Genomic DNA, 26771 nt, shown 5'->3' with positions numbered 1-26771 from the left:
GACCCCTTTCTGAATTTTCAGAAAATAGGGGACCACTTCGTCTAAGCGAAATCCCTCCTACCTGTCGTTACTCAATGCAAAGAAACGCTCTGGGATTGGTGATGGTTGCGCCATACGATGGCTGCAATATAATCAAAGAGGTAATATTTAATTATTAATGACGGTGAAGTAGTGGGTAGGGGTTTCGAATTCAAACTGAAAGGGCTTGGGTTCGAGCCCCAATATATACATCCTGACCTGTTGGCCCTTACTCAAACACAGCTCCTTAGTGACTCATCTGAATCTGTTTGACGAATACAATAATCACCATAGCTGAAGCTTGCCTTTTTTTCACAATCCCAATGTCTTTATCTTCCCAGGGTGGATGTTACGTCCTGCCAATGCGTTGGCAAGGAATGCCCATGATGCTGGTTTGCCCCCAACCGACACCAACAGCTGTCAAAGCTACCCCAACCACTACAGCCCCCGCCGCTACAACCCCCTCCACACCTTCTACAACTCAGACGACACCGAAACCCGCAGCCTTGCCCTTTCAATTCTACCAGTGGAATCCTCTGTTGATGCCTCCCTTCAACAATAATCCCAATGGGCAACCAGTAGTCTATCCTCCACCTTATAGGAACCCCTAGCAGATCAGCCTACTACACTGTTGCATACAGCGGTGCCTGTGAGAAGACACGCCCATGACTACAACGCCCCTTACAGCAATGCCTGCACCAGCTATGAAGTATTGTCCAATGTAAGAGTTTCAGGAGTATCCCCAATATTATGCATCTCAGGGCTATACCCCTATATTCCAATTCCATACTTTCATCAACAGAATGGTCCATCTGCCCTTCAGGTTATCCTTTCCTGCTTTTCCAGGCTAATGCTTTTAAATGAGTCGATCAATAAAATGAATGCAAGCACTCAAATGTTCACTTTATTTGACTATTCAACAAGCTTTGTTGTGTATGGAGAAACTGGCTACTTAACAGATCTGCTCATAAGCTTCCGCACGGTTCATATAATCTTGATGGAAAGGATGAGACACATTTTTATGAAATCATATTTATCAGGATTTGATGGCATGTTCTCCTTAACCGGTCCAACTCCTTAACCAGTAGGCCACGGATGCCCACAGATGAGCACTCCTATTGGCTCTCAAACATTTCTAACAGCCCCAGGGTCTCCCATTTTAGGGTTAGCACTGAGTAGCTTCAGAAGAAACCAGCAGGCCGATACTCATGGCTATAAAGGACCTCAACACAAAATAATATTGGCTACCCTCTAATACTTTAATTTACAATTTTTTTTTGTATTGTACTGCCTATGTAAAGCCCTCTGAATTGCCCTTTTGTTTTAAGGGTTCCATATACATTAAATAAATTAAAGCTTTGCTGTTAAACCTCTAAACACAAATTTGCGACTTAAAAGTATTTTTAATTATTGGGAAAATTAGACTGTCTACATCATGTTAGATTGAGTATGTTATTTGACACCGGGAACATTAGTTCGGGTCTTCAAATAACAGGAACATTTAACAATGTTGCTACCTATCTAAATTTTTTAAGTGAATACACCTGTGGCTATATAATTTGCAGGCTCTGTGATTGGCTGACTACTATGGAATTCCTCACATAATACGGGTGATTCTGTACTTCTTCAGAGCGGTTGAGCTGAGGGTCATCTTCCTTGACTTTTTGGGATTAAGCATGGCTTTCGACGTTAGCAGAGAAACTAGTTGGAAGTGGTTCGCAGCTCTCATTTTGTTGAGTTATTTATGTACATGTCCACACTGTTATGCTTTGGCTATAGCGAAGAAGGTTGGGCCAAGCATTGCAAGCGGTGAGGCAGAGATAGAGGGTGTCCTAGAGGGAAGTATTCTCTTTGGCAGCACCGTGGATCGTGCCGAGTCATTAACGGGGCTTCTTGGCTCTTATCAAGCAGATGATGCAGGTAACTTTTTTGCATTATTGTGATGTTGAAATGCCTTTACACTTTTGGCTCAATGTACTTTTTTGCATGCTTAACAAAAGGAACAGCTGGCCTTTTTTTGGCTAATTCGGGTTGGGGGCAAATGGATACTTCCTTAAAATGTGGTGAGGACCAGATGCAACTCAAAGCCATGGGACCTGGATCCTCTCACTTCATGCTTGACATGGGTATGTTCAATTGGGCCTACGATGTCTGAACTGTCATGTTGTCCATTATAGAAGTTATCGGTGCCTAAACATTTTGTTTCTTTACTTAATTTAGGGGGTGATGCTCCCATGGTGCCGAACCAGGTTAAACCACAATGTGGCTACTCCATGAAATACAACTCTTTGGGTCTTGTGTTGATGGTTCCTTACAACGGCTGTCATATGACGCAAGATGTAAATGGATTCTAGTGAAGTTCGTCATTTCAATTACGTTATAATGATTGGCATTCATGTTCTAATGGTGCCTTTTTTTTTTTTCTAGAATGGATTTTATATACTGCCAATGCAGTGGAAGGGGACCCAAGTCAAACTCTGTTGCCCCATTAGGTCAAGTCCTGAAACTACACTTGCCCATGTTCATCCTACAGCACCACCTACCAAATCTCATGAAGAAGCCACTCCACAGACGGATACGCCAAAGCAGCCTACAGTCCACCAGCAGCAAATCATGGATCATCCTTTGAATCAAAACCCAAACTACCATCAATATCTTAACTGGATTCATATGATGCAGAAGCAAACCATGGCTGTTCCCCCGCAGCAGCCCGTGACTGTTCCCCCGCAGCAGCCCGTGACTGTTCCCCCGCAGCAGCCCGTGACTGTTCCCCCGCAGCAGCCCGTGACTGTTCCCCCGCAGCAGGAGGCTGTTCCGCATATGGCTGTTCCTCCTTGGTATCAGTGGTTGTGGCAGCAGCAGCAACACGTGGCTGTTCCCCCGCAACAGAAGGATGTTCCCCCGCAGCACGTGGCTGTTCCCCCGCAGCAGCAAGTGACCGTTCCCCCGCAGCAGCCCGTGACCGTTCCCCCGCAACAGGAGGCTATGCAGCAGCAGCACGTGGCTGTTCCCCCGCAGCATCAGTGGTGGTGGCAGCAGCACGTGGCTGTTCCCCCGCAGCACGTGACCGTTCCCCCGCAGCAGCACGTGACCGTTCCCCCGCAGCAGCACGTGACCGTTCCCCCGCAGCAGCACGTGACCGTTCCCCCGCAGCAGCACGTGACCGTTCCCCCGCAGCAGCACGTGACCGTTCCCCCGCAGCAGCACGTGACCGTTCCCCCGCAGCAGCCCGTGACTGTTCCCCCGCAGCAGGAGGCTGTTCCGCATATGGCTGTTCCTCCTTGGTATCAGTGGTTGTGGCAGCAGCAGCAACACGTGGCTGTTCCCCCGCAACAGAAGGATGTTCCCCCGCAGCACGTGGCTGTTCCCCCGCAGCAGCAAGTGACCGTTCCCCCGCAGCAGCCCGTGACCGTTCCCCCGCAACAGGAGGCTATGCAGCAGCAGCAGCAGCACGTGGCTGTTCCCCCGCAGCATCAGTGGTGGTGGCTGCAGCACGTGGCCGTTCCCCCGCAGCAGCACGTGACCGTTCCCCCGCAGCAGCACGTGACCGTTCCCCCGCAGCAGCACGTGACCGTTCCCCCGCAGCAGCACGTGACCGTTCCCCCGCAGCAGCACGTGACCGTTCCCCCGCAGCAGCACGTGACCGTTCCCCCGCAGCAGCACGTGACCGTTCCCCCGCAGCAGCACGTGACCGTTCCCCCGCAGCAGCACGTGACCGTTCCCCCGCAGCAGCACGTGACCGTTCCCCCGCAGCAGCACGTGACCGTTCCCCCGCAGCAGCACGTGACCGTTCCCCCGCAACAGGAGGCTGTTCAGCAGCAGCAGCAGCAGCATATGGCTGTTCCTCCTTGGTATCAGTGGTTGTGGCAGCAGCAGTGGTTGTGGCAGCAGCACGTGGCTGTCCCCCCGCAGCACGTGGCTGTCCCCCCGCAGCACGTGGCTGTCCCCCCGCAGCACGTGGCTGTCCCCCCGCAGCACGTGGCTGTCCCCCCGCAGCACGTGGCTGTCCCCCCGCAGCACGTGGCTGTTCCCCCGCAGCACGTGGCTGTTCCCCCGCAGCACGTGGCTGTTCCCCCGCAACACGTGGCTGTTCCACCGTTTCATCAGTGGCGGTGGCAGCAGCAGTACGTGGCTGTTCCCCCGCAGCACCACCACCACGTGGCTGTTCCCCCGCAGCACCACCACCACGTGGCTGTTCCCCCGAAGCAGCACCACCACCACGTGGCTGTTCCCCCGAAGCAGCACCACCACCACGTGGCTGTTCCCCCGAAGCAGCACCACCACCACGTGGCGGATCCCCCGAAGCAGCACCACCACCACGTGGCGGATCCCCCGAAGCAGCACCACCACCACGTGGCGGATCCCCCGAAGCAGCACCACCACCACGTGGCGGATCCCCCGAAGCAGCACCACCACCACCACGTGGCGGATCCCCCGAAGCAGCACCACCACCACCACGTGGCGGATCCCCCGAAGCAGCACCACCACCACCACGTGGCGGATCCCCCGAAGCAGCACCACCACCACCACGTGGCGGATCCCCCGAAGCAGCACCACCACCACCACGTGGCTGATCCCCCGAAGCAGCACCACCACCACCACGTGGCTGATCCCCCGAAGCAGCACCACCACCACCACGTGGCTGATCCCCTGAAGCAGCACCACCACCACCACGTGGCTGATCCCCTGAAGCCAGCTGATGCGTTTGTCAATTACAAAGATCTTCCTTTTGCAGCATCTCTCGTTTACCGACGTCCAGTCGATTCCCCAAAAACAAGGTCTGGAGACTCCCCAGGAGTATATCCCTATGCTGCATCCAACTATTGGGATGCCGCCGATTGGTTATCCTTCTACCTTAAGCAAGGGCAACCTCCTGGACGGCCCTGATCTAAGTAAAGCCTTATTCATAAATTACGTTTTTAAGTCATCCATTTTTAAGAATTTACATTTCTTTACTTTCTTTCAGGGGTTCCCTTTATTGTGACTCAATAAAAAGGATTTTGACTAAAACCGTAGTTGGCAGTTTTCCTATACGTGTAAAGATGAACTGTAATGACAACGCATCGAGCAGCTAATCCTTTATTTAATCTTCAGATTGAAAGTTTTGCCTACATCTGCTTATCTTGACATGATGCAAGGGATACTTGCTTATAAAATCAAAAGCATATTTGACAACATGGTTGCGGTCAAGCCAGCATAATAAAGTACTGCCTATTGTACAAGCCAGGAATCACTTGTATACCGCAAGGACATCAATTGTCTTGCTTGGGCATTGCTCTGAACAACACTGCAAGCCAAATGGGTTTTATGTTATGCCGAGAGCCAGCTCCAGTGAGCATTTCCTTTCTGGGTCAATGCACTGTAAGCCTTAGCTCAATTCTTTAAGGCGGCTTCTGCAGGTGCTTTTGCATTCATAGTTTGCTTTGGTCTCTAAGGCACGATGGTCGCCCATGCCATACAGCGACCATCTCCACATGAACCTGCTTGCTGTTAATGGTGTGCCTTTCCGAGTTAGATGAGACTGTGCACAGAGAAGGCATGAATCAACAATGAGATGACGGAGACTGTAGCTCCCACATTGACTTATCGCACGCATCTCTCTCCTCGGCCCTGATTTCTCCATTCTCCAATTTGTCCCCTCCCACTTCTTCTTTGCTCAGTCATCCTCCCTCTTCATCCCCCTCCCCCCTCTCTCCTCCCGCACCATCCCTCTGGGTAGGGTCCAGCTGCAGCCCCAGAGAACAACACTATGGCGAGACAACAACCACCCAGGCGTGACCGAAGTACTCTGGTGTGACGGAAGTGATTTATTTGATAAACTTTTTTTTACACACCGCTATCAGAAACCAAAGATCAACCATGGACGTAAATGAGACTGTCAATATGCTTAATATATTGAGTAATATTCATGTTAAAGCTGTGCCGTGGTTTATTTACTTTTCGCTAAATTCCAATATAATTATACCGTGCCCTTTTTGAAAAATTAGCTGCACTTCGTTCATAGAAGTAAGAGAGTTAACATGAATATTACTCAATATATTAAGCATATTGACAGTCTCACAAATAAATCACTTCCGTCACACCAGAGTACTTCCGTCGCGCCTGGGTTGTTTTTGTCACGCCTGGGTGTTGTTCCCCCCCGGGGCTGCAGCTGGATACTATCATAGATATATATATCAACTAGATGTCCTACGGCGGCGTCTAGAACGTCACCATAGTCCGCCATCTTACCACAGCAAAGCTTTATGGTGGAATCTGTTGTAGCGGACGTAAGTCAGTGATCTGCACAAACGCTAATACTCTTATCTCGCTGAAATCTATCATAACAGACGGATTTACAAAAACGGTTTGGTTTCTTACAAACGTTATTAACGTGGTTATAATTCTGGATGCATGAACATGTTTAAATTGCAGCTTTGCTCTACGAAAAACGACTTAAAGGCCCACTATGCAACTTCACTATGCAAATTTCTTCACTGTTTTCTTGGTTTTGGCACGCACATTTCTCTATACAGCGCCCCCTACAGCTTCGTAGTAGATATTTTACAACACTGTCGTAACAACTCGTTGACGACCCTTCCCCATGCACTTCTACACGAGCCATGTGCATTTGTTTTCAAAGAAGCCGGCGAATGCGTGGAGCCATGTCCGAAGTAAATGTTCATAAAGTGTAGGCAAGGTTATACATTTTTAAAATGGTGTATTTGTATTGCAATAAACATAAAGCCATCCTTTTTATAGTTGACGGGGAGAATTTATATCCTAGATTATAATTGTTTTATCTTAGGTTGAACAGAACAATCAGTGTGAGAGTGTTGGCCAACATAATAATCTAAATAAACAAGAACCTGGATTCGGGGATTCAGTCTGTATCTGGGGGACGAGACAGACGAACAGCAAAACACCACTGGAAACAAAGGTGTTTATATGGTTGCAACTTGCAACCAAGCAAGCTAGGAACATACAGGGCTCACAACAAAACGGTCGAGAAAACAATTTTTACAGGGCTCACAACAAAATGGTTGAGCAAACACATTTGTACAGAGACTATCAACATCAAGAATACCACGAGGACAAAGTTCACCCAAGGGTACTTTAAATTTCAAAAGCAACACGGCAAAGTCGGAGTCTGATTTGAAGTCTTCTTTTTCTTTCAGTTATACAGTTATACTATTCCTGAAAAGCTTGCCCAACGTTTACTCGTGTCTGGCCTCTCTGTCGGTCAGTCTCCCTTTTCTCTTCTTCTGTTCCTCCGACATTGGGTTTCTCCGTCTCTTTTTAGTCGGCTGATCTATGATGAATGTAACAATCCCTTAGTTACTTGTGTTTATATCGAGCCGGTTCCGTGTTTGGGGGTCTGTGGCGCAAAGCAATTCGTTACTTCGCGAGACCCGAGACTCCCGTGAGAGTGGGCGGCGGGTCGCCGGCCGAAACATATTCATTTTCTCCGCCAAGATGCGCAAGGGGGAGTTGAAACAACGAACAATCGAACAAAAATGAATAATGGAACCATCGCAATGACTCCTAGCCTGTTATATTAAGGTAAATCAAGCCAAAAAAGTTGCATAGTTCCCCTTTCACTCGTGTCTGATCTCTTTTCTGGTCCATTCTTCTTTTGTTCCACCGACAGTCGCCTCTTGGGTCCCTTATCAGTCGATTGATCCATGATGAATGCAACAATTGCCTCGCAACTGGCTGTTTATATCTAGCCGGTGCCATGTTTGGGTTTGTGTCTGTGCCGTAAAGCATTTTCGAAACTACAATCTGACTACATTTTCGAGGATACTTCCGCTGCGTCACATCCGGATTGGCTCGGTCCGAACAAATCAAGTTGCATATGCGCTTTTTCACTGGAGAGGCGACATGGGTAAATGACACACCCACCAATCGACCCAGAAATGGATGCAGAACCATCAGCATAACTCTCAACCTGCATACTTAATGTAATTTTGGCTAAAAAAGTTGCATAGTGGGCCTTTAATCGTGCAGCTTAGATGTGTATCACGGGTAGGCTACTAGCTACCCAGTAATTTTACATCGATGGGAGAGGCAGAATTGCTATTTTCAAAATTCGCCACAAGGGGGTGCAAAAAAACGACGACATTGTCTATCTCCTATTTGGCCAATGGAATGTTCTGAAAACGCGTTTCAGGCTATAACTCCCACACCGAAGCTCCCACAGTCAAAACCTTGATATCCACATGTTGTTCACGGTAGCGTTTTGAATACTTGCTTCGCGTTGTGCCGGCGAAACGCACATTTCTTGTCGCGTTGTGCCGGCGAAATGCACACTTCTTGGACCCCTGCATAACTGCTTGCAGTTCTAGTTGAAGTTGCACATGATTTCCAATCGGGTTTGTTTGTCTTACATTATGAATTCTAAGGATAATCGTTATTTACTTAGTGGAATTATAGACAATACAGGTCCTGTTACACAGGAACAGCAGGCTAGTATGACATAATAGTATTGCTAGATTGTTGTTGACACAAGGCTTTTTAGAATATGTTGGTTAATTAACACAATCATTGAATGGAATTTTGGACACCTTTTTATTGTTTTTAGTGTGGTTAATCTTAAATACTGATTGAAAATGTTGACAATAATTAATATATCTGGATGCATTACTCACTTTTTGAAGTTTTGCCAGAGCGATGAGCATAACGTGGGAAATTGGTAGCATCATGCCTTCAGTGTGCATATTGTAAATAGTTCTCTGCAAACCTATGGTGGCATCATGCCTTCAGTGTGCATATTGTATATCGTTCTCTGCAAACCTATGGTGGCATCATGCCTTCAGTGTGTCTTGAACAGCCACAAAGGTTGCACATTTTATATTCATATTTTATTTTATTTGTCTAAATGCATACTTGACTGTAGATAGATTTGAGTGAAGTTACCAACACAATATATTGCTGAGTTTTAGTAGCCCATATATTGATTTAACATAAATAACATGAATAATGTGCATGTGTGTATTTATTGCACCTATTTGTTCTGTTTAATGTTCTATTCATATGAAAACACATGGTTATAATTACATAAATACATCTCTGTACAGGTTGAGGATTTCAACATGCAGCCTTTCTTGATGTATATTTGTAAAGGGAAATCTTGTACCTATTTTAGAACATTATTCTATTTTTCTTAGAACCTAACAATTATCATAAGTATGTACTGTCATACCTACATCTCTGACGTTTATAAAAAACCTAACCGTTTGAAAATCGGTTGAAAATTGAGCAAGTTATGGTTATTTAAAAGTACATGAATCACTACCAACACAATGTTATTGGTGAGCAGCTTACTGTGGTAAGATGGCCGCCAGTGGTGACGTTCGACTCCATTGGCCAGCACCGCGGACGAGGCATCTAGTTAATATATATACCTATGGATAGATACTATAGATCCCTCTCCATCCCCCCCCCGCCCCATCTCTCCCTCTAGCGCTTTGTCTCGCGCTCCTTCCTGCACCGTGTTCTCTCCACCCACTCTTTCCATCCCCCCACCCATCCCTCTCTCCCCTCTCATTTCCACGCTCTAGCTCGCTCTCCCTCCCCTCTCGCTCTCCCTCCCCTCTCGCTCTCTCACTCTCTGGCTCTCATTCGTGGAGCTGCTGCACGTCGGCCAGTCTCCCGGGTCCGGCTTCACTGCAGTGTGGAGGGGGGCGGGGAGGACAGAAGAGGCAGGGCTCTCCATCTCCGTGTGATGCGCTGAGAAAATGGTGCACCAGGAGAAACGCGTTTACCAGGTGCGTTGACTTGACGCGTTGATGTCTGTGTACATGCCGGTGTCACGTTGACTTGAGATGTACATGGACGTTGAGCTGCTTGTTTTGAGTTGGTTAGTGCTACGCGGTGCGAGGCGCAGGGTGTATCACGAGTAATGGAGGTGCACATGTGAAGTGGGAACGTCGATGGGTGTGTCTGCCTGAATGTATAGCTGGTTGCCTATTGGTAGTTTGTATTTGTAAAATATGAAATAATTGTATCATGGCATGAATGATTGTGAATAAAATCTGCTGTTTTGTTTTACAGAATTAATAATTCTTATTAACCCGTTTTTTTATGTGTAATAGACTGCATTGCCCTTATCTTGATATGAAATGTGTGTGTGTGAGTGAGTGAGTGAGTGAGTGAGTGAGTGAGTGAGTGAGTGAGTGAGTGAGTGAGTGAGTGAGTGAGTGAGTGAGTGAGTGAGTGAGTGAGAGAGAGAGAGAGAGAGAGAGAGAGAGAGAGAGAGAGAGAGAGAGAGAGAGAGAGAGAGAGAGAGAGAGAGGTCAGAAAGACCCCTGACTGTTCCTATAGTGAATGAGTAGGAGGCAGGACATTGATTTGTGGAGCAGGGTTGTCCAGCCAGCTGATTAATGATCGCGCATCACACCACTGTCATGCGTCACAAACTGAAAATATAAACTAATTACACTGAGGTTGGGAAATTAGAGACAATTTAGCAGCTAAATTACAACGGAGAGAAAATATGTGCAAAGAAATGTGGGGGGCAAGCATTGTGTTTGCCTTGGTCGGCCTGTCATTGTCTGGCAATATATTTGCATCATTTTTCAGCAGCCATCATACAGCAGTGTCGCTTTTCCATCTGTCTCTATGGGTAGATGCTGGGGGCGGCTTAGCTCAGGAGCAGTTGTCTTGTAACCGAAAGGTTGCTAGTTCAATCCCCAGCTCCTCCTAGCTGAGTGTTGGTGTGTCCCTGAGCAAGACACTTAACCCTAACTGCTCCTGACGAGCTGGTTGCCTTGCATGGTCGACTCTGCCGTCGGTGTGTCAATGTGTGTATTAACCGATGTAAGTCGCTTTGGATAAAAGCGTCTGCTAAATGCCCTAATTGTAATTGTATAGATGCTCAGACACTCTAATGCTAATTAAAGGGCAATGGTTGGTGTTGGAGTAGCACAACACTTTAAAGGTAAACAAAATGTGCTGGTAGGCATCACATTAGCAACGCACCATCTTGTTTCTCTACCTCTCTAGAATAGAACATAGTTAAATTCTATTTTACGTTGTGCTTTAAGATTATGCATTCATTACTCTTCCAAAAGAGAGTTTGCACACGCTGATTGCCTATCCGGTGCTAGCTGTATCGGCTTGTGTTGCTTTGCTTGTCGGCTCCGACTTTTTTACACCTACGTCATGAAAGTCTTGACTTGCTCTCAAATGGTTGCTTCCACCCTTCATCTTCTGCATCCAATTCCCCAGAGCCTGCTCCTCACTCTCTGCTCTGCAGAGAGGGCTGTTTTCAGAACCCACATTCTCGTGTTTTGAAACCCTTGTTTGTGTTATATTTACCCTGTGACAACTTCTGCATTTTGGCACCACGGAAGAGTACTAGCCAAACTGCAGGGCTATGAAAGATAAACATCATCTCTTCTACACCAAGGACGTTCATTATTGTGGTCTAAGGCTGAATGTGTTCTTTTTAAAAACATTAAAAGAAAAGCTAATGTCTATTCATAAAAAAAAAAGCATTTTCCGGTATTTCTGTGTATTTCTTCATATAAGTCCTGTGTGTAGGTCAAGTTATATTTTTCTTGATGTTTGTATAATGTTGCCATTTATTCCTCTGTCTCTGTCTGACAGGCCCAGCGCAATGAGAGAGAGTGCATCAGGCAGAAACTCGCCCTTGGCAGTTTCTATGACGACGAGCCAGTCATCTACCCCAGCAAAAACGCCCAATCCTCCCGGTAGGCTTGAAGTGTGTGTGTGTGTGTGCAATGATGTAAGCAAGGAATGCTTCTTTTATAGCAGGAAATGAGAATGAGTTATTTCGATATGTTGTTAATGGAGAATTTCACTGGTGGAGACATGAATCTGTATTGAAATGGGTCAAATAGTAGTCGAATAGTAACATCAATTTCAAATGTTGTGCATTCTTGACCGAGAAAAGGCAGACTTTTTAGTGCTTGTGGATTGAAGACGACAACTCCCACAATGCCAATCAGCGTTTGCTCCCTGAGGGACGTATCATATCAGCCAATCAGCGTTCACTCCCTGCAGTCCAGAGAGTCTTTTTTTTTTATGCATTAAAGACTGCGTTTGGTTTTCTGACGTCTCTGGTACTTCCACAACAAGTAAAGACTCGTAGTGGGGGTTATCTCGGCCAGAGTCATGCACACACACCCAACGGGTGACCCGCACAATTGAAATTAAACTGGTGAAAAATAATGTAGGCTAATGTGTCGGACACGGGTGCGGGTCAGGTCGGACGCCTAAACAGCGCGGGTCGGTCGCCGCTGCTGGATATGTTATTCAGGAGCGGAGGAGTCAACTAAAACTGTCCACAGTGGATGATGTGGTTTATTTTCACAGCAATCTAAAGCACCACGCCAAACACCAGATAGTGTAATTCCCCGGCCTTCCATCAAATGTGTCGTAACTTTCGGGTACGGGTCGGGCGTCGGTATCAATTCATAGCGGGTCGGGTGCGGAATATAATTTGCGGGTACGGGCGGACGTGGGTTTGCAAAAAAAGATTATTGTATTGATTGTCGGCCATGGTTGAGAAGGATTTTGGTGAAGAAACGTTGGCTTTGACTCTCTGAAGTGAAGTTGCACCGCGACTTCAGATTGATGTGGAAGGACCAGAGACATTGGAGAACCCAACGCAGTCGTTTATTCATAATATCATCCAGAGGCGCACACAGCTTTTGGCTGCGATATTGTATATTATATTATAGATGTCTATGTATTATATTAGGCTATATCTTTTAGATATAGAGCTTCAGGTCTCCCGCCGGAGCTCCCGGAGTGTTCTAGAATATCTTATAGAGCACGGCCAGAAGCTGTGTGCGAAAGACGATATTATGAATAAATGACTGAGTCTCCGCTAATACATCATTGCTTTTTTAGCGCTAGTGTGATCTACCGGTCCCACGGTAACGTCAAAATCCGTACAATAAATTCATTCAAATTCATTCGTACTCTCTATACCGTTTACACAATACACCCCTGAGTCCCACCCACTGGCATTGATCTGTAATAGGTCTGTAGCATCAGTGGGTCCTACCCCCTATGCGGGTTTGAAAATGAGGAGCGCTTGTAGTTATCTAGAGTCCCCCCCCCCCTTACACTTCCTGCTTTAACTGACACAAAGATCGATATTTTGCGTCATTTAAAGCAGGAAGTGTAGAGGTAGATACGGATCTCTCCCGTCTCAGAGGGAAATTATGGAATGATGCCAGACCATTGAAAAATATGACTGGGTTTCTAACGATACAAAGCTTCATGCAAATGGATGAAGAGGTGTCACTTTAAAGCACTGGGAATTTCTAACGGCATACGTTTCATTCATTACAAAACAATTGCATGCATTTATTTGATAGGCTATAACTTAACATTTTGAAATATATATACATATATATACTCCAAGCCAGTTATTCTCAACGAGTGGGTCGCCAGGACACATTATTTGAGTTGGTCACAGAGTAGAGCATATGCCACACATGCGCGCGTGCACACACAAAACGCATAAAAGTAAAGTCAGTGCTTGTGTTACCAAAAAACGTGTGTTATTGTTGCATATTCTCGAAGAAAGTTGTCCAATCCCGGGTTGCTTTAACTCACTTCATTTATTATAAAGTCGTCGGGTGGCCAGGTGGCCTGTAAACAACCGTCTCAAAGATCAACAGTACCATTATCAATGCAGCGATTCAGAAATAACGGGTTGCACTCGCAACCAAGCAATACTACCAAATAATAAACATAGTCTGGTATGGTTGTTTTAAAATGTGTTATTCAAGTAAATCCGGGATATTGATTATCTTAAATACAGTCGATTCTACTAGAATAGTATAGGTGTTGACTATTCTACATATTACAGCTGGATAGGGTCGGGCCCCTCAGGTAATGTAAGCCTGAATGGCACTTGGCACTTCTGTAGCGCCCACTGCTGTGGTGATCAGCAGATGCAGTAGCCCTCGTGCGCAGGGAATACAACGGCAGCCGGTGACAATTAACACGGTCTCTGCATTTATTCCCGCGACGGGCACTTACTGGATTCTGCCTTTCCACCTCCCAGACATATTCTCCATCCATCCTGTGAAAGGGTCATTAATGCCGGAGTTCTCTGTCAATTCTAACCTGAGGGATTGTAATCATACCAGCGCCCTGGCCACCAACCCATCCGGTGCGATTCAAATCCTGCTGTTATTTGATCTCCTCATGTGACTGTTAGTCCTTGCTCGGCGGTGGTAGTTTGTAGGCTCCGGGTGTGTCTGCATCTGGTTCTGGAACTTTTGCTTCTATTGCAGAAATACAAACTCATGTACAGCAGTTAGTTGTTCAAAAACATATTTCCATGAATTCTAATTTTAATTGTTTTACAGTATCTACTTTGGTTTAATTTCACACTACATCCCTCCTTGCGCATTGCTTCAGCCATGTGCATTGAATGACAACCAAAGCTAACAACACCGTAGTGTAACCAAGTTGCTATAACCAAAAAGATGTAAAACGGAAATAACAATGTTAAAATTTGCATGTTCAATATCACTTCTGTGTTAACCGTATCTCATAATAACAGTTACCTTCATCATACTACCCGATTGTCCTACACTAACTATGTATATTGGATGACCTAATCTTCATTTATTCTACCTATTGCTCGCATTTGATGTTGTCCACACTTTGATTCACTCCTATGTACATCGCATACCACATCAAACGTGAATACGCCTTATTCTCTGCACAACATCCTATTGCGCCACTTTCTGCATACCACATCAAACGTGAATATGCCTTAGCAAAGTGAAGTAAAGTAAAACCCAGTTTTATCTTTACTTATTTTATAGCTATACATGTCCCGGACACGTTCATTACTATTTCCAAAACAGTTTTTTTAGCTACGCAGGTCCCAGACCTAACTATACCATTACATGAACAGTATTTATTATTATAATTATCTAGTTTTTTGTTGGTCAACATCAAATCGATACATTAATTCAACCTTCTGACTCGATTTCTCCCCGTGTGAGCCCGCGAATGACAACTCTCCCGGGGCCTCCCCATGAGCCCCACCGCCACCACTCCCCGTGTGAGCCCGCGATTGTACTCTCCCGGAGCCTCCCATTGAGCTCCACCGTTACCACCTCAGAACTCTGCAGGAACGATTAGTCGATTAACGCGTGGATCGGAGGCTCCTCAAGGAGTGCAACAATCCTACGTCTTGACACCTGGTGCAGTCGACGTGTGGCTTGGGGGCTCCCAGGAAGTGCCACAATCCTACGTCTGACACCTGGTGAATCTTGAGCTAGGTCAATCAAAACCGTCTAAACTAGGTAGAATAAAGAGTCATCCAAACTTACAACAATTATGCACATCTTGGTATTAAATATATGGTGATATTCTATAAACAAAACAAAAACTGAACCTAAAAGAAAAATTCAGAAGTTATCGGTTGAAACAAATGTTATTGTAATTGAACTACAGCAGTTGAGCTAACTCCCGCCTTGTGCACCGGTTAAAACCATGTGCATCATTTATTAATTAAACATATTATTTTAGCAGTTGAACCCTGTGTCTATTTGAACCATCCTGGTTCTCTAATATCATTGTGCATGACACAACCCGTGTCTATTGCACTCCTGTTTTGATACACAAAACGCATGAAAACAGACAGAAGGGCCCAGCAACCTTGAAAAACATAATGTCTGAGTGTTAGGCATTCGTTACTGCATATACTGCTATTTTCTGAAGAGAGAGAGAGAGAGAATATTAAGATCAATGCACACAAACACAGGTTGCAAAGGCTAAATTTACATCCTGGTTCCAACACATGGCTAGGTGTGAGGGTTTGAGGGTTTGAGGGTGCAAGGGGCAATTTAACTAACAATAGAGAGGCGAGTTGCCTTCTCTAAGCAATATGAATAAGGAAGGGTAGGGGAAGAGAACGTTTGCAGGGACAAAGGGTGGAGAGGGGGGGATCTGACGATCGGACTTGGGACAAAGGGTGGGGGGGGGGGGTCTGACTACCGGACCTGGAAGACTGGGACAAAGGGTGGTGGGGGGGGGGGGTTACACGTGTGTAGGGGGCCTGGAGGGTCTTTTACCTTTAATAATTCATCGTCTTTAATAACAAAATACCAACAGACTTGAATGTAAAATGAAACATGCAGTCTAGGGTGGCATTTAGCGGATCGGCAGATAAGATAGTATGCACTCCGAACGTCCGCTATGGTGCTACTGCTTAGGAACACAGATCGTGCCGGCCTCAGCGGAGAAGTGAAAGATAACTCTCGTTAATATACTATTTTGGCCCGATCTATACAGAGACCGATAGTGGAGGGCTTCACCTCTCAACCAGTACCAAGAATGATCGTTAACGACGAGTACTAAAAACAACTCAAGTGTGAAGAAAGGGGGAGGTTGGGCCTTCAGTGTTCCTTGCAACCGTTGATCTACACGTGTTGTTATGCAGCACGACCGGACGGTGGCTAAAACAAACTTACACCTAAATGTTCTTATAACCAATCCTATTTCAGATTAAATCTTTAAGACAAACAGTTCTACTTACCTCAGACGTGCGGGCCTGTTGAAGTTGTTTTAGCGTCGCGCCCGCCGGGATTCTAGGGACTTCCTTCCAAACGTCGCGGGTCACCATCTGTGTTGAGTATTCTCGAAGAAAGTTGTCCAATCCCGGGTTGCTTTAACTCACTTCATTTATTATAAAGTCGTCGGCATGTTTCGGCATGGTAAGTGAAGCTATACGGAGGGAATTCTAGGAATTGGTAGAACACGTGTGAGAGATAATAACTCTGGCTACTACGGGACATGGGCAAAGGCCCATGTCCCCTCGCGGGTGTCGCTGAAAATCTCTGGCCACTATTCACCCCTTGTCCTCAGGTAGAGACCGCCAAGTGGGCGTGGCCTAGTGGGCGTGGCCGGGGTGACGTTATGGCTTCGGCTTCTTCACTTAATTAAAGGTGAAGAGGGAGCAGCCTTCAATAACGTCATGCTCCCCTTGTGGCTATGTGAGGGTAACGCAGCTTATATGTTTGGTCCTACTTCCTAGTGGACAAGTGAGGGAAGCTTAGATTCTTAAAATACGTAACATTATCAACAACATTCCTAATGTGTGCGGCATTGCTTCATTTAATCACAAACAAAGCCAGCCAATACATAACAATGGCCGAAGCACAGGATCTGCGAACTAATTCCCACCTGATGCATACAGTAAAGCACATGTAGCCTACTGGCCGTGAAAGCCCCACGCAGGAGGGGACGTGATATCGTTGCCATTGCTTATTTTCTTTCACTAGTTCACTAGTTCTTTCACAAATATTGCAGCTAAACGGTTTTTAACAGTATAGGTGCATGAAGACATGCTTGGTAACGTCTATTGGTCAATCGTTTTTTATTTTTGGGTTTTGACTCAATGACTAATGGAACATGTGTGTCCTGATGCTGCTACACCAGTTGAGAACCACGGCTGTAGTTTATTGATAATAGACAACGCAATATTGTATTAAGTACACTAGAGGGCAGTATTAAACATTGTTCAGTCAGGGCCATTTCGTGTTTCTCACGGAAGCGGTTGATTGGTTTTTGTAACAACTCCGCCGCATTGGTGGGTGGGGGTGCTGCACTGGGCATTGCGCTGGAGCCGGAAGCGATTATGTTTTCGGAGCGTTTTGTTTGAGAACTGACGTACCTCGCCCGCCGTCTGGGGTGACTGCAGCTGCTCAGTGGAACGCACCCCAAACAAAACAACTGAAAATAAACTAATCTAACAAATCTGTAGGCCTATTTGCCTCTCCAATATATGGAAGGGGGGATCCTTCTCTCTTAAGAAGAGGCTCCTTCTGATCTGATACAAGAGAGACTGTTGATCTGATGGACGAACTTTGAAAGGTTTGAGACCCGAGTTCTGTCTGGGTTAGAGTCCTTGAACCTGGGTTGGAGTCCCAGAATCTTGGTTCGAGTCCCAGAGAAAGGACCAAGTTCCTTTAGGTCGGGTTGGAGTCCCGACGTGGGTAGCAGAGACACTGTTGATCTGATCTTAAATAAACTTTTTCTAAAATGCTTTTTAACTTTGCATTTATTTTCTACCTATTTTACTCATTTTTTGCATATGTTTTCTTTTATTTATCTACTATTTTATTTTATTGTATGACAATGTTTATATGTGAAGCACTTTGAGTCTACCTTGTGTATGAAAAGTGTTCTATACATAAAGTTGCCTTGCCTTGCCTCCTGTCTGGTAATCTAGAGCGGGAGAAAGGGCATAATCATAGTCTCAACTTCATGAATTGCTGCCTTAAAAGTCAATAATTCCCTGTGAAGCCACATTATCGTATTATAGGTCAATGCCCTGCTTTTCACATGTCATGAGAAAGTGTTGAACTGTAAATAGGGAAGGGCGACTAGACACACTCATCTTTCGAATGAAACGGTTGTTAACCACACTTTCTATTAAACTGAACACGATGACATAATTTGCGGCCAAAACAAGGGAACTCCTGAGATGTCCTCATTTACACAAACAACAATTTGCCACGAGAACATGACAAACATCTTTAACTTTTTATAACTAACATATTCTCCCATAATTGATCAGCATGGGTGATAAAGTTATAAATTCTGGCCCTTTGTTATTATTTCCATAAAGGGCATGAGATATTTATTTTTGAAAGTGTCTGGGTTGTGATTTCAGAAACATGGATTCTGAAATCGGAGTAGATCGCTTGATCCAATCTTGTTTTAGATCTGGATCAAACCTACAGAATGTGTTTTTTCAAAACGTTTGAGTAGGATTGGGATTACAAAAATCAGGATGACTCTGAGAATGGTGGATTCAGGAGGATATCCAGAAATAATGTAATCTCGTAAATTTTATTATGTTAGCTATTGGTAATTTATTTGATTTAGGTTCCGACTGTTTAAAAATTGTTATGAATAATAACACTTAACCCTGCATAGACTCTGACTTTACATAGTCAGTAGGCAACATTATGTAAACTGGTCCAATTTGGAGCACTGCTAATCCGGATTTGGTAATCCTGAAAATAAGTATCTGGATCAAGGTGTTCCAATGCACTGTTGCTTTGAAAAACTGGCACAAAAGTAAGATGGTTTACCTGTTCCTGGATAGCAATAGATGTGATACACAAATCCGGATTACTCTGATCCAGATAAAAAAAAAAACGTAGCAACTGGAATCAGGCTACTCTCGTTTGCTCTCTCTCCCTCTGTAAAGTCTGGCATTTGGTTCATATTTCCACCAAAATAAAATACATTTTTTTTACTGTGCTGAATTGGCCCACTGAAACGAATCACGATTCGACAACTCCTAGCATTAGCGTCTACTACGTGTTTGTGTGCTGCTGCTGGTGTGTTTCTTTGCTCTTATCTTACTTCAAGACAGCCAGGTATTAATTCGGACACCGGTTTTATTTATGTGGGTGTATAACAGCTAATATTGGGTTCTTCTTGCATGAATGCAAGAAGAACCCAATATGATTAACAGGGTCCGAGCAAAATTAAAAGTCAAGAACACACTAGTGGAAAATATATATATATATGGCAAATAATTATGAAGGAAAGATGTTGATGAAGTTGTTCCACTTAATGCCTCTGTGCCTCGACTTTCAGGTGAGCTGCAAAGCAATGGCCGAATGCCATGTTCAGCTTGTTCATAATGCTATAATCAGGATTCGAACCCTCAACCTAAGGATCACCTGTACAAGGCATTATCCCATTGAGCCACTGATAAATCTGAACTGCAGCCTCATTCACAAGGGTCAAAATGTCTATTGATAAGCATACAACATCCCGAGACCTCCAAGCACGCATTTCTCAAGTGAATTAAGGGCTTTCTTAAAAGCATATACCTGAAAAATCTTTGAAATTCTGAGGAAATTAAACCTTTTTAGTCAAGGACACTAACGGAAGATATATAAATATGACGTTAATGATGAAGGAAAAATGGTTAACGAAGAAGTTCCCCTAATGCCACACTGTTTCTTGGCAGTCAGATTCTTGGAAACTAATGAGCCGGAATTGCCTGATAATTCTCAGGTGCTGTTCAATGTTGCGTTTCTTAAATGAGTGGCAATGACAGAATGTCCTGTTCAGCGGCCTTACCACCATGGACACGCACAATCTCGTCTGATCTCGGAAGCTAAGCATGGTCGGGCCTGGTTAGTACTTTGATGGGAGACTGCCTGGGAATACCAGGTGCTGCAAGTGGAGTCAGGTGGGGGCCAATAGGTGGCACTTTTCCCTCTGGCCTTAACATCAATCCCGATACCTATAGTGCAGTGACGTGGACACTGTGCTGTGGAAGGCGCTGTCCTTCGGAGGAGACGTAAAACCGAGGTCCTGACTCACTGAGGTCATAAAAGATCTCAGGGCCCTTATCGCGAAGAGTAGGGGTTTCCCCGGTGTCCTGGCCCAACCAGGCTCATTCACTCAGGCCCCGTAGACATCCTCCTGTATAATTGGCTGACTCATTAATTCCCTCACACTCCACCTCAAACTGGTGTGTGGTGAGTGTTCTGGCACAGATTGGCTGCCGTGCATCACCCAAATGGGTGCTACACACTGGTGGTGGTTAGTGAGGTCCCCCCTTCACTGTAAAGCGTCTTTGAGTGTCTAGAAAGCGCAATATAAATTCAAATTTTTCATAATGATCTAATCAGGATTCAAACTCTCAACCTAAGGATCACCAGTACACGGAATTATCATGTTGAGCCACCGACATTCCTGAACAGCATTAAGCCTCATTCAAATGGTGAAAATGTCAGATTGAAGCACACAACATCAAGAAAACTCCAAGCACACATTTCAAAGAGAATTAAGGGCTTTCTTAGTAGTACTCAGTAGTACGGATCTGAAAATTTGCAGTGTTAATGGTATCCACCTAACGAACCGTATGGTAGTTATACAATAACAAAATGGTCGCATAGGCAAAGTGGGTTGAGACTGTGGACGTTTGGCTTTTCTATGAAATTGTGGGAAAAGTAAACATTTTTATAGCAGAAGACCAGGGTGAAAAAGATGCATAATAACAGCCTCGATAATGTTCAAACCTGGATACGGCCCTCCTGGGTGAAAATAATTGAGGCGCAGTCAAACGCATAAAAAAAGCGCAGATGAGCACACACTCCAAGTGGGACTAATGAGATGACACAACCCAACCAGAAAGTAGACCAAAGCCACACACAAAAAAAAGACAGTATCTAGCTCCCATGACAGCACTAGCCGCAGGTCACCGTTGATAACATTTCCATACTGAGATATTGGGGTGGTGTAGGGGGGCCTTACTCTCTGGTGCCTTGCAACGCCCATTTCAGCTGTTTTGAGGAAATGCTGCTGAGCTTGTGGTCCGGTCGATCTGAAAGAAGAACTAAGCCATCAGTCGGATGCTCTGATTGGAGGGATCACTGACATGTGAGCCAGGAGACTAAGGGAGCCCCTTCCGGGTCAGACCCAGCCCTTGGAGTTTCCTAGCCTTTGTTTTGGGTGCCTGTGTTGACATTGCAGTTCTCATCGTTCTGTTGCACTGTGTGAGTTCTTGATCGTTGTGACGGATGACACTGCCCTTCGTTTGATGAGGTCATTGTCGTGGTTTGGAGATTGATAGCGTTGTCTAACCTTTCACACCGCCGCAAAATCGGGGCCGGTTCCGGGCCAGTTCGGAGCTAGGGCCAGGGCTTTGGTTTCACACCGCCAAAGAACCGGCTCCGGCACCTAAAAACCGGTTCAACTCTGGCCCCACTTTAGAGCTGGGCTAGAACTAGAACCGCTTTTACGCCGGGGGCAGGGGGCGGAGTTATCCGTACCTTCATAAACAGGAAGACCAACGAAGACCGGCATTTTTTAAAACACCGAAGTAAACAATGGACGTGAATCCGTGTATGGTTCTTTTTTGTTTTTTCTGATTTTGTTTTAAATCGGAATATTCAAAGAACGAACCATACACGGATTGAATCGAAGACGAAATTGTTGTTGTTGTGTTTGAAACTGGCGCGAGGGTTCTTCTGCGCGCCTATTGTGTGGTGGTTTAACGCGTCAACGCGCCAACGCAGCTAGATGAGTCCATGTCCATGCAAGTGAACGGAGCGTTCCCTCTTCGTCATAACTATCAAACCAAACATCCTTCACATTCACCGAGCGAACATTATGAAAGTAAAATGCACATTTCTCGCTAAAAATGTTTCCATAAACGCATTTGATGGCGTAACTATGTTACTATTTCTCTCCTCACTCCCCCGCCCCCTCCCGTCTGACTGTACGTGTTGCATTGCTGTCATCAGTCTGGTTCCCAAGGAAATCTCCACGTTATCTACCCCTTGATCTAGGGCGGCCCCAACCGCCCTGAAGAAAATCGAGAGAAGGACCTGACTAACTATTTTGGGATATGCAGCAAACATTCTTGATCTCTCCCCCTTGTTTGCGTGTGTTCACCAGGCTACAGGGTGGGCTGAACCTGCAGGTGTGTTTACTCAACGACAGCAGCAGCAGCGACAAGGACAGCGATGCTGAGGACAGCAGGACGGAGACCAGCCTGGATACACCCCTCTCACCACTGGTACTGGGCTGTGCGTCATTGTCTGTTTGGGTCCTGTATGCTGTAATTGCCCTTGTATGGGTGAGCAACGTTTCGTAAGCATCCCCCTGGAGGATGAGTGGGCTTACAAAGCTTGGCTTGTGGAACCGGCTGGATGCCCATGAATCTAGAGAAATGCCCCCAACTTTATCGTGAGTTTGGGGGTAAACATTTGATGATTGCTTAGCAGCGGTAACATTTATACACTTTCACGGCTTTTTCTTCAACGGAAATGCATGGCAGTGGGACTCAGATTTCAAGCAAGGGGCAAAGGGGAATGCGTTGCAGCCAGTAGACGTACACCTGCCTCCCGGGTTTGCTGGTAACCGCAAGGTTGCTAGTACGATCCCTGGCTCCTCCTAGCTGACTGTCGAGGTGTCCCTGAGCAAGGCACCCAACCCTAACTGCTCCCGGCGAGCCGGCTATCGCCTTGCATGGTGGACGCCGCCCTCGGTGTGCGAATGTCTGCATGAAAGGCTGAACGTATATTGTAAAGTGCTTCGGATAGAGGCGCAATACAAACGCAGTCCATTTACCACATTGTACCATTACCATTCTCTCCCTCTAAGTCCCAAATCCTCCCTCGCTGCTCTCTGCCGTCCCCTGCAGAGCAAGCAGAGCTCGTCCCTGTCTGACCGGGACACTGGGGAGGAGGACTCTGACCTGGGCGCCCTGGACGACTGCGGCGGGTTCTGGCAGGTCCAGCGGAGGCTCCAGGAAGAGGCCCAGGTGGCGCTGGCCCTGGCCCGGCCCATGGCCCGCATGCAAGTGGAGGTGGAGAGGCAGATCCAGCAGCACCGGCGCTCGCCTGTGGCTGACTTGGTCGGTCAATATTTGCTCAAATTAGAGCAGACAACCAAGTATGAATGTTCTTGTGAGGATATTTGTGTTCGTTGTGGTCTTGGAAGAATGTGAAGAATGCCCAGACTCACACCCCCTCAAGATAATGAGCTATTTAATATGTACAAGTTAGTACAATAAAGTAAAGTACTGCTTGCAATCAGCAGCCACCTCTCCTGCGCTGTAAGTCTGTGTATAGTATACACATTCACACCCACACATACAACCAGACACACAGACACATTTGTTTTGGTAAATGCTCAGCGAACAATGGTGGTTCTCCTTCATTGGAAAATTCCTGCTACGTTGGAATTTTCCAAGGGTCCAGACATGCATTTGCAGGATATGCGTTGGCTTTGTTGGCAGGAGAGTCGCAGCACACAGAAAGTGCAGAAAGTGTTCATAGACCTCTCCGGTAAAACAAACAAACAAAGGAGAGAGGAAAGAATAAATGTTTTTTTCGTACACACAATTATACTTTTTTTTTTCATCCCTATTCATTTCATAGAAAGTGCTTTGAACATACAGTTTTTCTGCCTTGATGTAAAGGAACCTTCTGGCTTAGATCTATTTGACCGTTGTTAATGTTGGTTTTGTAGAGAATCTATTTTAAACTCTGTCAGGGGGTCAGTTTGCTGAAAGATAATGCACACCCTTGGAACATCATTGATCAGATTCAAGTATTCCACCATGTTGTGGTATACTTGTATTGAATGCCTCTGTTCTTCTTTCTTCCTTTTTTGTGTGTGTTTGCAGCTGCCCCACCTTCCCCATATAAGTGAGGGCTTGATGAAGAGGAACCTCAGGAGAGGAGACATGAGGGACATGAGTCTTGGGCAGCTGCAAGTCATCACAAACGACCTGCACTCCCAGATACAGGGTGACTTCAACACACACACACACACACACACACACACACACACACACACACACACACACACACACACACACACACACACACACACACACACACACACACACACACACACACACACACACACACACACAAACCGGTGGTGTAACAGAATACAATTTCATTACAATTATTGATTAATTCCCTCATGTAATCTTCTGTGGCATCACTTCACACCCAACTTCTTCATTGGTGCTGTTGTCCTTTGATGGGGGGTGGTGGAGGGCAGTCCAATGCCCTGTAACACTGGTGCCTGTTCCTTAGCCTTCAACCAGGAGCTGGTGCAGCTGCTGCTGATCCGGGACGAGCTGCATGTGGAGCAAGATGCCATGCTGGTGGACATAGAAGACCTGACCAGGTCAGTCTGTCTGTGTGCCTTCCTGCCCACTTGCTCTTTCTCGCTCTTTCTATCCCTCTCTCTCACACTCTAGTCTTCCGCTCTCCTCAATCGCCCCCTCTTTCTGCCTGTCCTTCTGCATATCGGTCTGTCTCCCTCTGTCAATCTGTTACGCTGTCTGTGTCTTTGTTTCTGTCTGTCTGTCTGTCTGTCTGTCTGTCTGTCTGTCTGTCTGTCTGTCTGTCTGTCTGTCTGTCTGTCTGTCTGTCTGTCTGTCCCTCCCTCCCTCTGTCCCTCTGTCCCTGCCTCCCTCTGTCTGGGTGTATTATTCTGTTGGTTTGTTGTCTATGAACTGCATGAGCGTCTATAATTCAGTTCGGAGGTCTGTCTATCGGCCAGGTTCATCTCTTGGCCCGTCTGTCTTTCTGTCTGTCTGTATGTGTACCTTTGAGTCTGCTCTGGTAAAGTTGCAGATAAGTCCACATCTTGTGTTCATCGTTGCGTTCTGCTTCCTGGGACAGACACGCCCACACCCAGCAGCGACACATGGCCGAGAGAGCTGCTTCCAAGTAACCCACCACCCATCGTCCAGGCCTGCCCCGCACCAACCCTACCACCACCACCTGCCAACCATCACAACCTCCAACCGCCCCCCACCATCACTACCACCACCACCACCACCACCACGCAGCACACCTGAAGAAAGCCCTTCTGTACTGACTGTGTCTGGAATATAAATGCATCACAGACACACAGCCACGGGCATACTCACATCGCCTACCCCACACGGACGCTGAACCTCACCGAGGAAATGTGACTCATCGTTATGTTATGAGGTAAAAGGGGAGAGGCTGAACCAGAGAATCTATAAAGGGAAGGACTGTTGCATTAGGTAGAATTAGTTGAGTAAGTATTTAAACTCCTCCATACGTTCAACGGGACACAAGTTTGGCTAGGCCAAATCAAAAGATCTAAATCTTTAGTGTCCCCCAGTTGAAATTGTAAAAGGGGCACACAATCAGTACCGTATACATGTAGCAGGTAGCATAAAACGATAAGGAGGGACAAGACAAGAAGCCCCACATACAGTTAGTACTATGATACAATATTGTCCAGAAAGGGCCTATATCATTGCCAGTAGTCAACAGTTTAATCAATTAATTGCATCAGGGATAAAGGAGTTCCTGTTCCTTTATGTAATCCCCCTTGCCCCATCTCGCTGCCTCTTGCCACGGCACTAGTGACAAAAAAAATTTTTCTTAACGGATGAGTCAGAGGAGTCTGATGGAGCTGCTATCAGCCATATTTACTTGCCCCACAATTACAGATGGACATATAATGGAGGTCTCAACATTGTGCATATTTGGCCAGTTTTTAACATTACACAGCGAAAGATGAGATATATATATATATATATATATATATATATATATATATATATATATATATATATAGAGGGAGAGAGAATTCTATAATGATATATATATACACACAAAGACTATGCCTGGTTGTATTGTACTGTTCATTAGTGTTTTCACATTCGTTCTCAGCTTTGTAAAGAAGTTACATGTTGCCTTTTCTATTGTAAAGGATTCCTTGTCAAATGTACTGTTTGACGTTTTTGTGAACAAATCAAATATATAAATGTTTTCAATTCTATCTTCTATGCTGACTACCAGTATCAAGTTTGACTCCACTGAATGTGGTGTTGTGACCCTGAGATTGAGTTGTAGTACAGGCTTAACTAGGACCGAAAGAGAAGTGGTTTGTGTTCCTTTACTGTTTACTACATCAAGTTTCGTTCACACTTGCCACACCTTTTCATGTTACTTTAAGGGGGCAGTCAACCCATCTAAGCTCCGGTTGGGTGGGTGGAACACAGTAATAACAAATGTTGCTAGACTTTCCAACACAAAATGTGCAGGCCTACTGAGATTTAGGCCCCATCTACACAGAGCCGATTTTTGGTGAAACCACATAAGTCTTGTGTGTTCGGCTGACCGTCCAGATGGATCCGGTGCCCGAAAACACACTTTTCGGAAACCAGGTCCCAGGTTTGATTCAAATAAAAACGGACCTATGCGGTTTCGTGTTCATTCACACTA

General features: G+C 45.7%; 2 protein-coding genes, 1 long non-coding RNA gene and 1 pseudogene across 4 annotated transcripts in view; all 4 read left to right on the top strand.

Moving 5' to 3' along the window:
• Positions 1–914, top strand: part of LOC115548945 (uncharacterized) — a 1665-nt gene extending 751 nt beyond the window's left edge. The window contains exon 2 of one of the 2 annotated variants that reach the window (XR_003977669.1): positions 360–914. This is a non-coding gene — a long non-coding RNA (uncharacterized LOC115548945). Of the gene's footprint in view, positions 1–21; positions 125–359 lie in introns of those variants that run through there. The other variant, XR_003977668.1, reaches the window with a different exon arrangement.
• Positions 915–1631: 717 nt separating this feature from the next.
• Positions 1632–9725, top strand: LOC115548626 (proline-rich protein 36). The gene is made up of 3 exons (XM_030363390.1): positions 1632–1938; positions 2446–4725; positions 9630–9725. Exons 1-3 carry the CDS (start codon positions 1930–1932, stop codon positions 9723–9725), a joined length of 2385 nt encoding a protein of 794 aa, XP_030219250.1. The 5' UTR covers positions 1632–1929.
• zgc:153615 (SCHIP-1 domain-containing protein) lies at positions 9558–26771 on the top strand. Its single transcript, XM_030364574.1, has 7 exons — positions 9558–9767; positions 11611–11714; positions 22438–22558; positions 23186–23398; positions 24173–24296; positions 24594–24687; positions 25188–26771. Exons 1-7 carry the CDS (start codon positions 9738–9740, stop codon positions 25237–25239), a joined length of 738 nt encoding a protein of 245 aa, XP_030220434.1. The 5' UTR covers positions 9558–9737; the 3' UTR covers positions 25240–26771.
• LOC115549690 (uncharacterized) lies at positions 20096–20214 on the top strand (annotated as a pseudogene).

This window comes from Gadus morhua, chromosome 8 (assembly GCF_902167405.1).
Source record: "Gadus morhua chromosome 8, gadMor3.0, whole genome shotgun sequence".
NCBI lineage: Eukaryota > Metazoa > Chordata > Actinopteri > Gadiformes > Gadidae > Gadus > Gadus morhua.
This window is presented reverse-complemented; position numbering and strand designations above follow the sequence as displayed.

What these genes read in the sequence shown, in the direction of transcription:
- zgc:153615 (XM_030364574.1), top strand. Translation starts at nt 9,738, where the DNA reads ATGGTGCACCAGGAGAAACGCGTTTACCAG. An exon ending in AGGAGAAACGCGTTTACCAG is followed by an intron (nt 9,768 to 11,610) that starts GTGCGTTGACTT and finishes TCTGTCTGACAG; the next exon opens with GCCCAGCGCAATGAGAGAGA. An exon ending in GACATAGAAGACCTGACCAG is followed by an intron (nt 24,688 to 25,187) that starts GTCAGTCTGTCT and finishes TTCCTGGGACAG; the next exon opens with ACACGCCCACACCCAGCAGC.
- LOC115548626 (XM_030363390.1), top strand. An exon ending in TGAAGCCAGCTGATGCGTTT is followed by an intron (nt 4,726 to 9,629) that starts GTCAATTACAAA and finishes TCATTCGTGGAG; the next exon opens with CTGCTGCACGTCGGCCAGTC.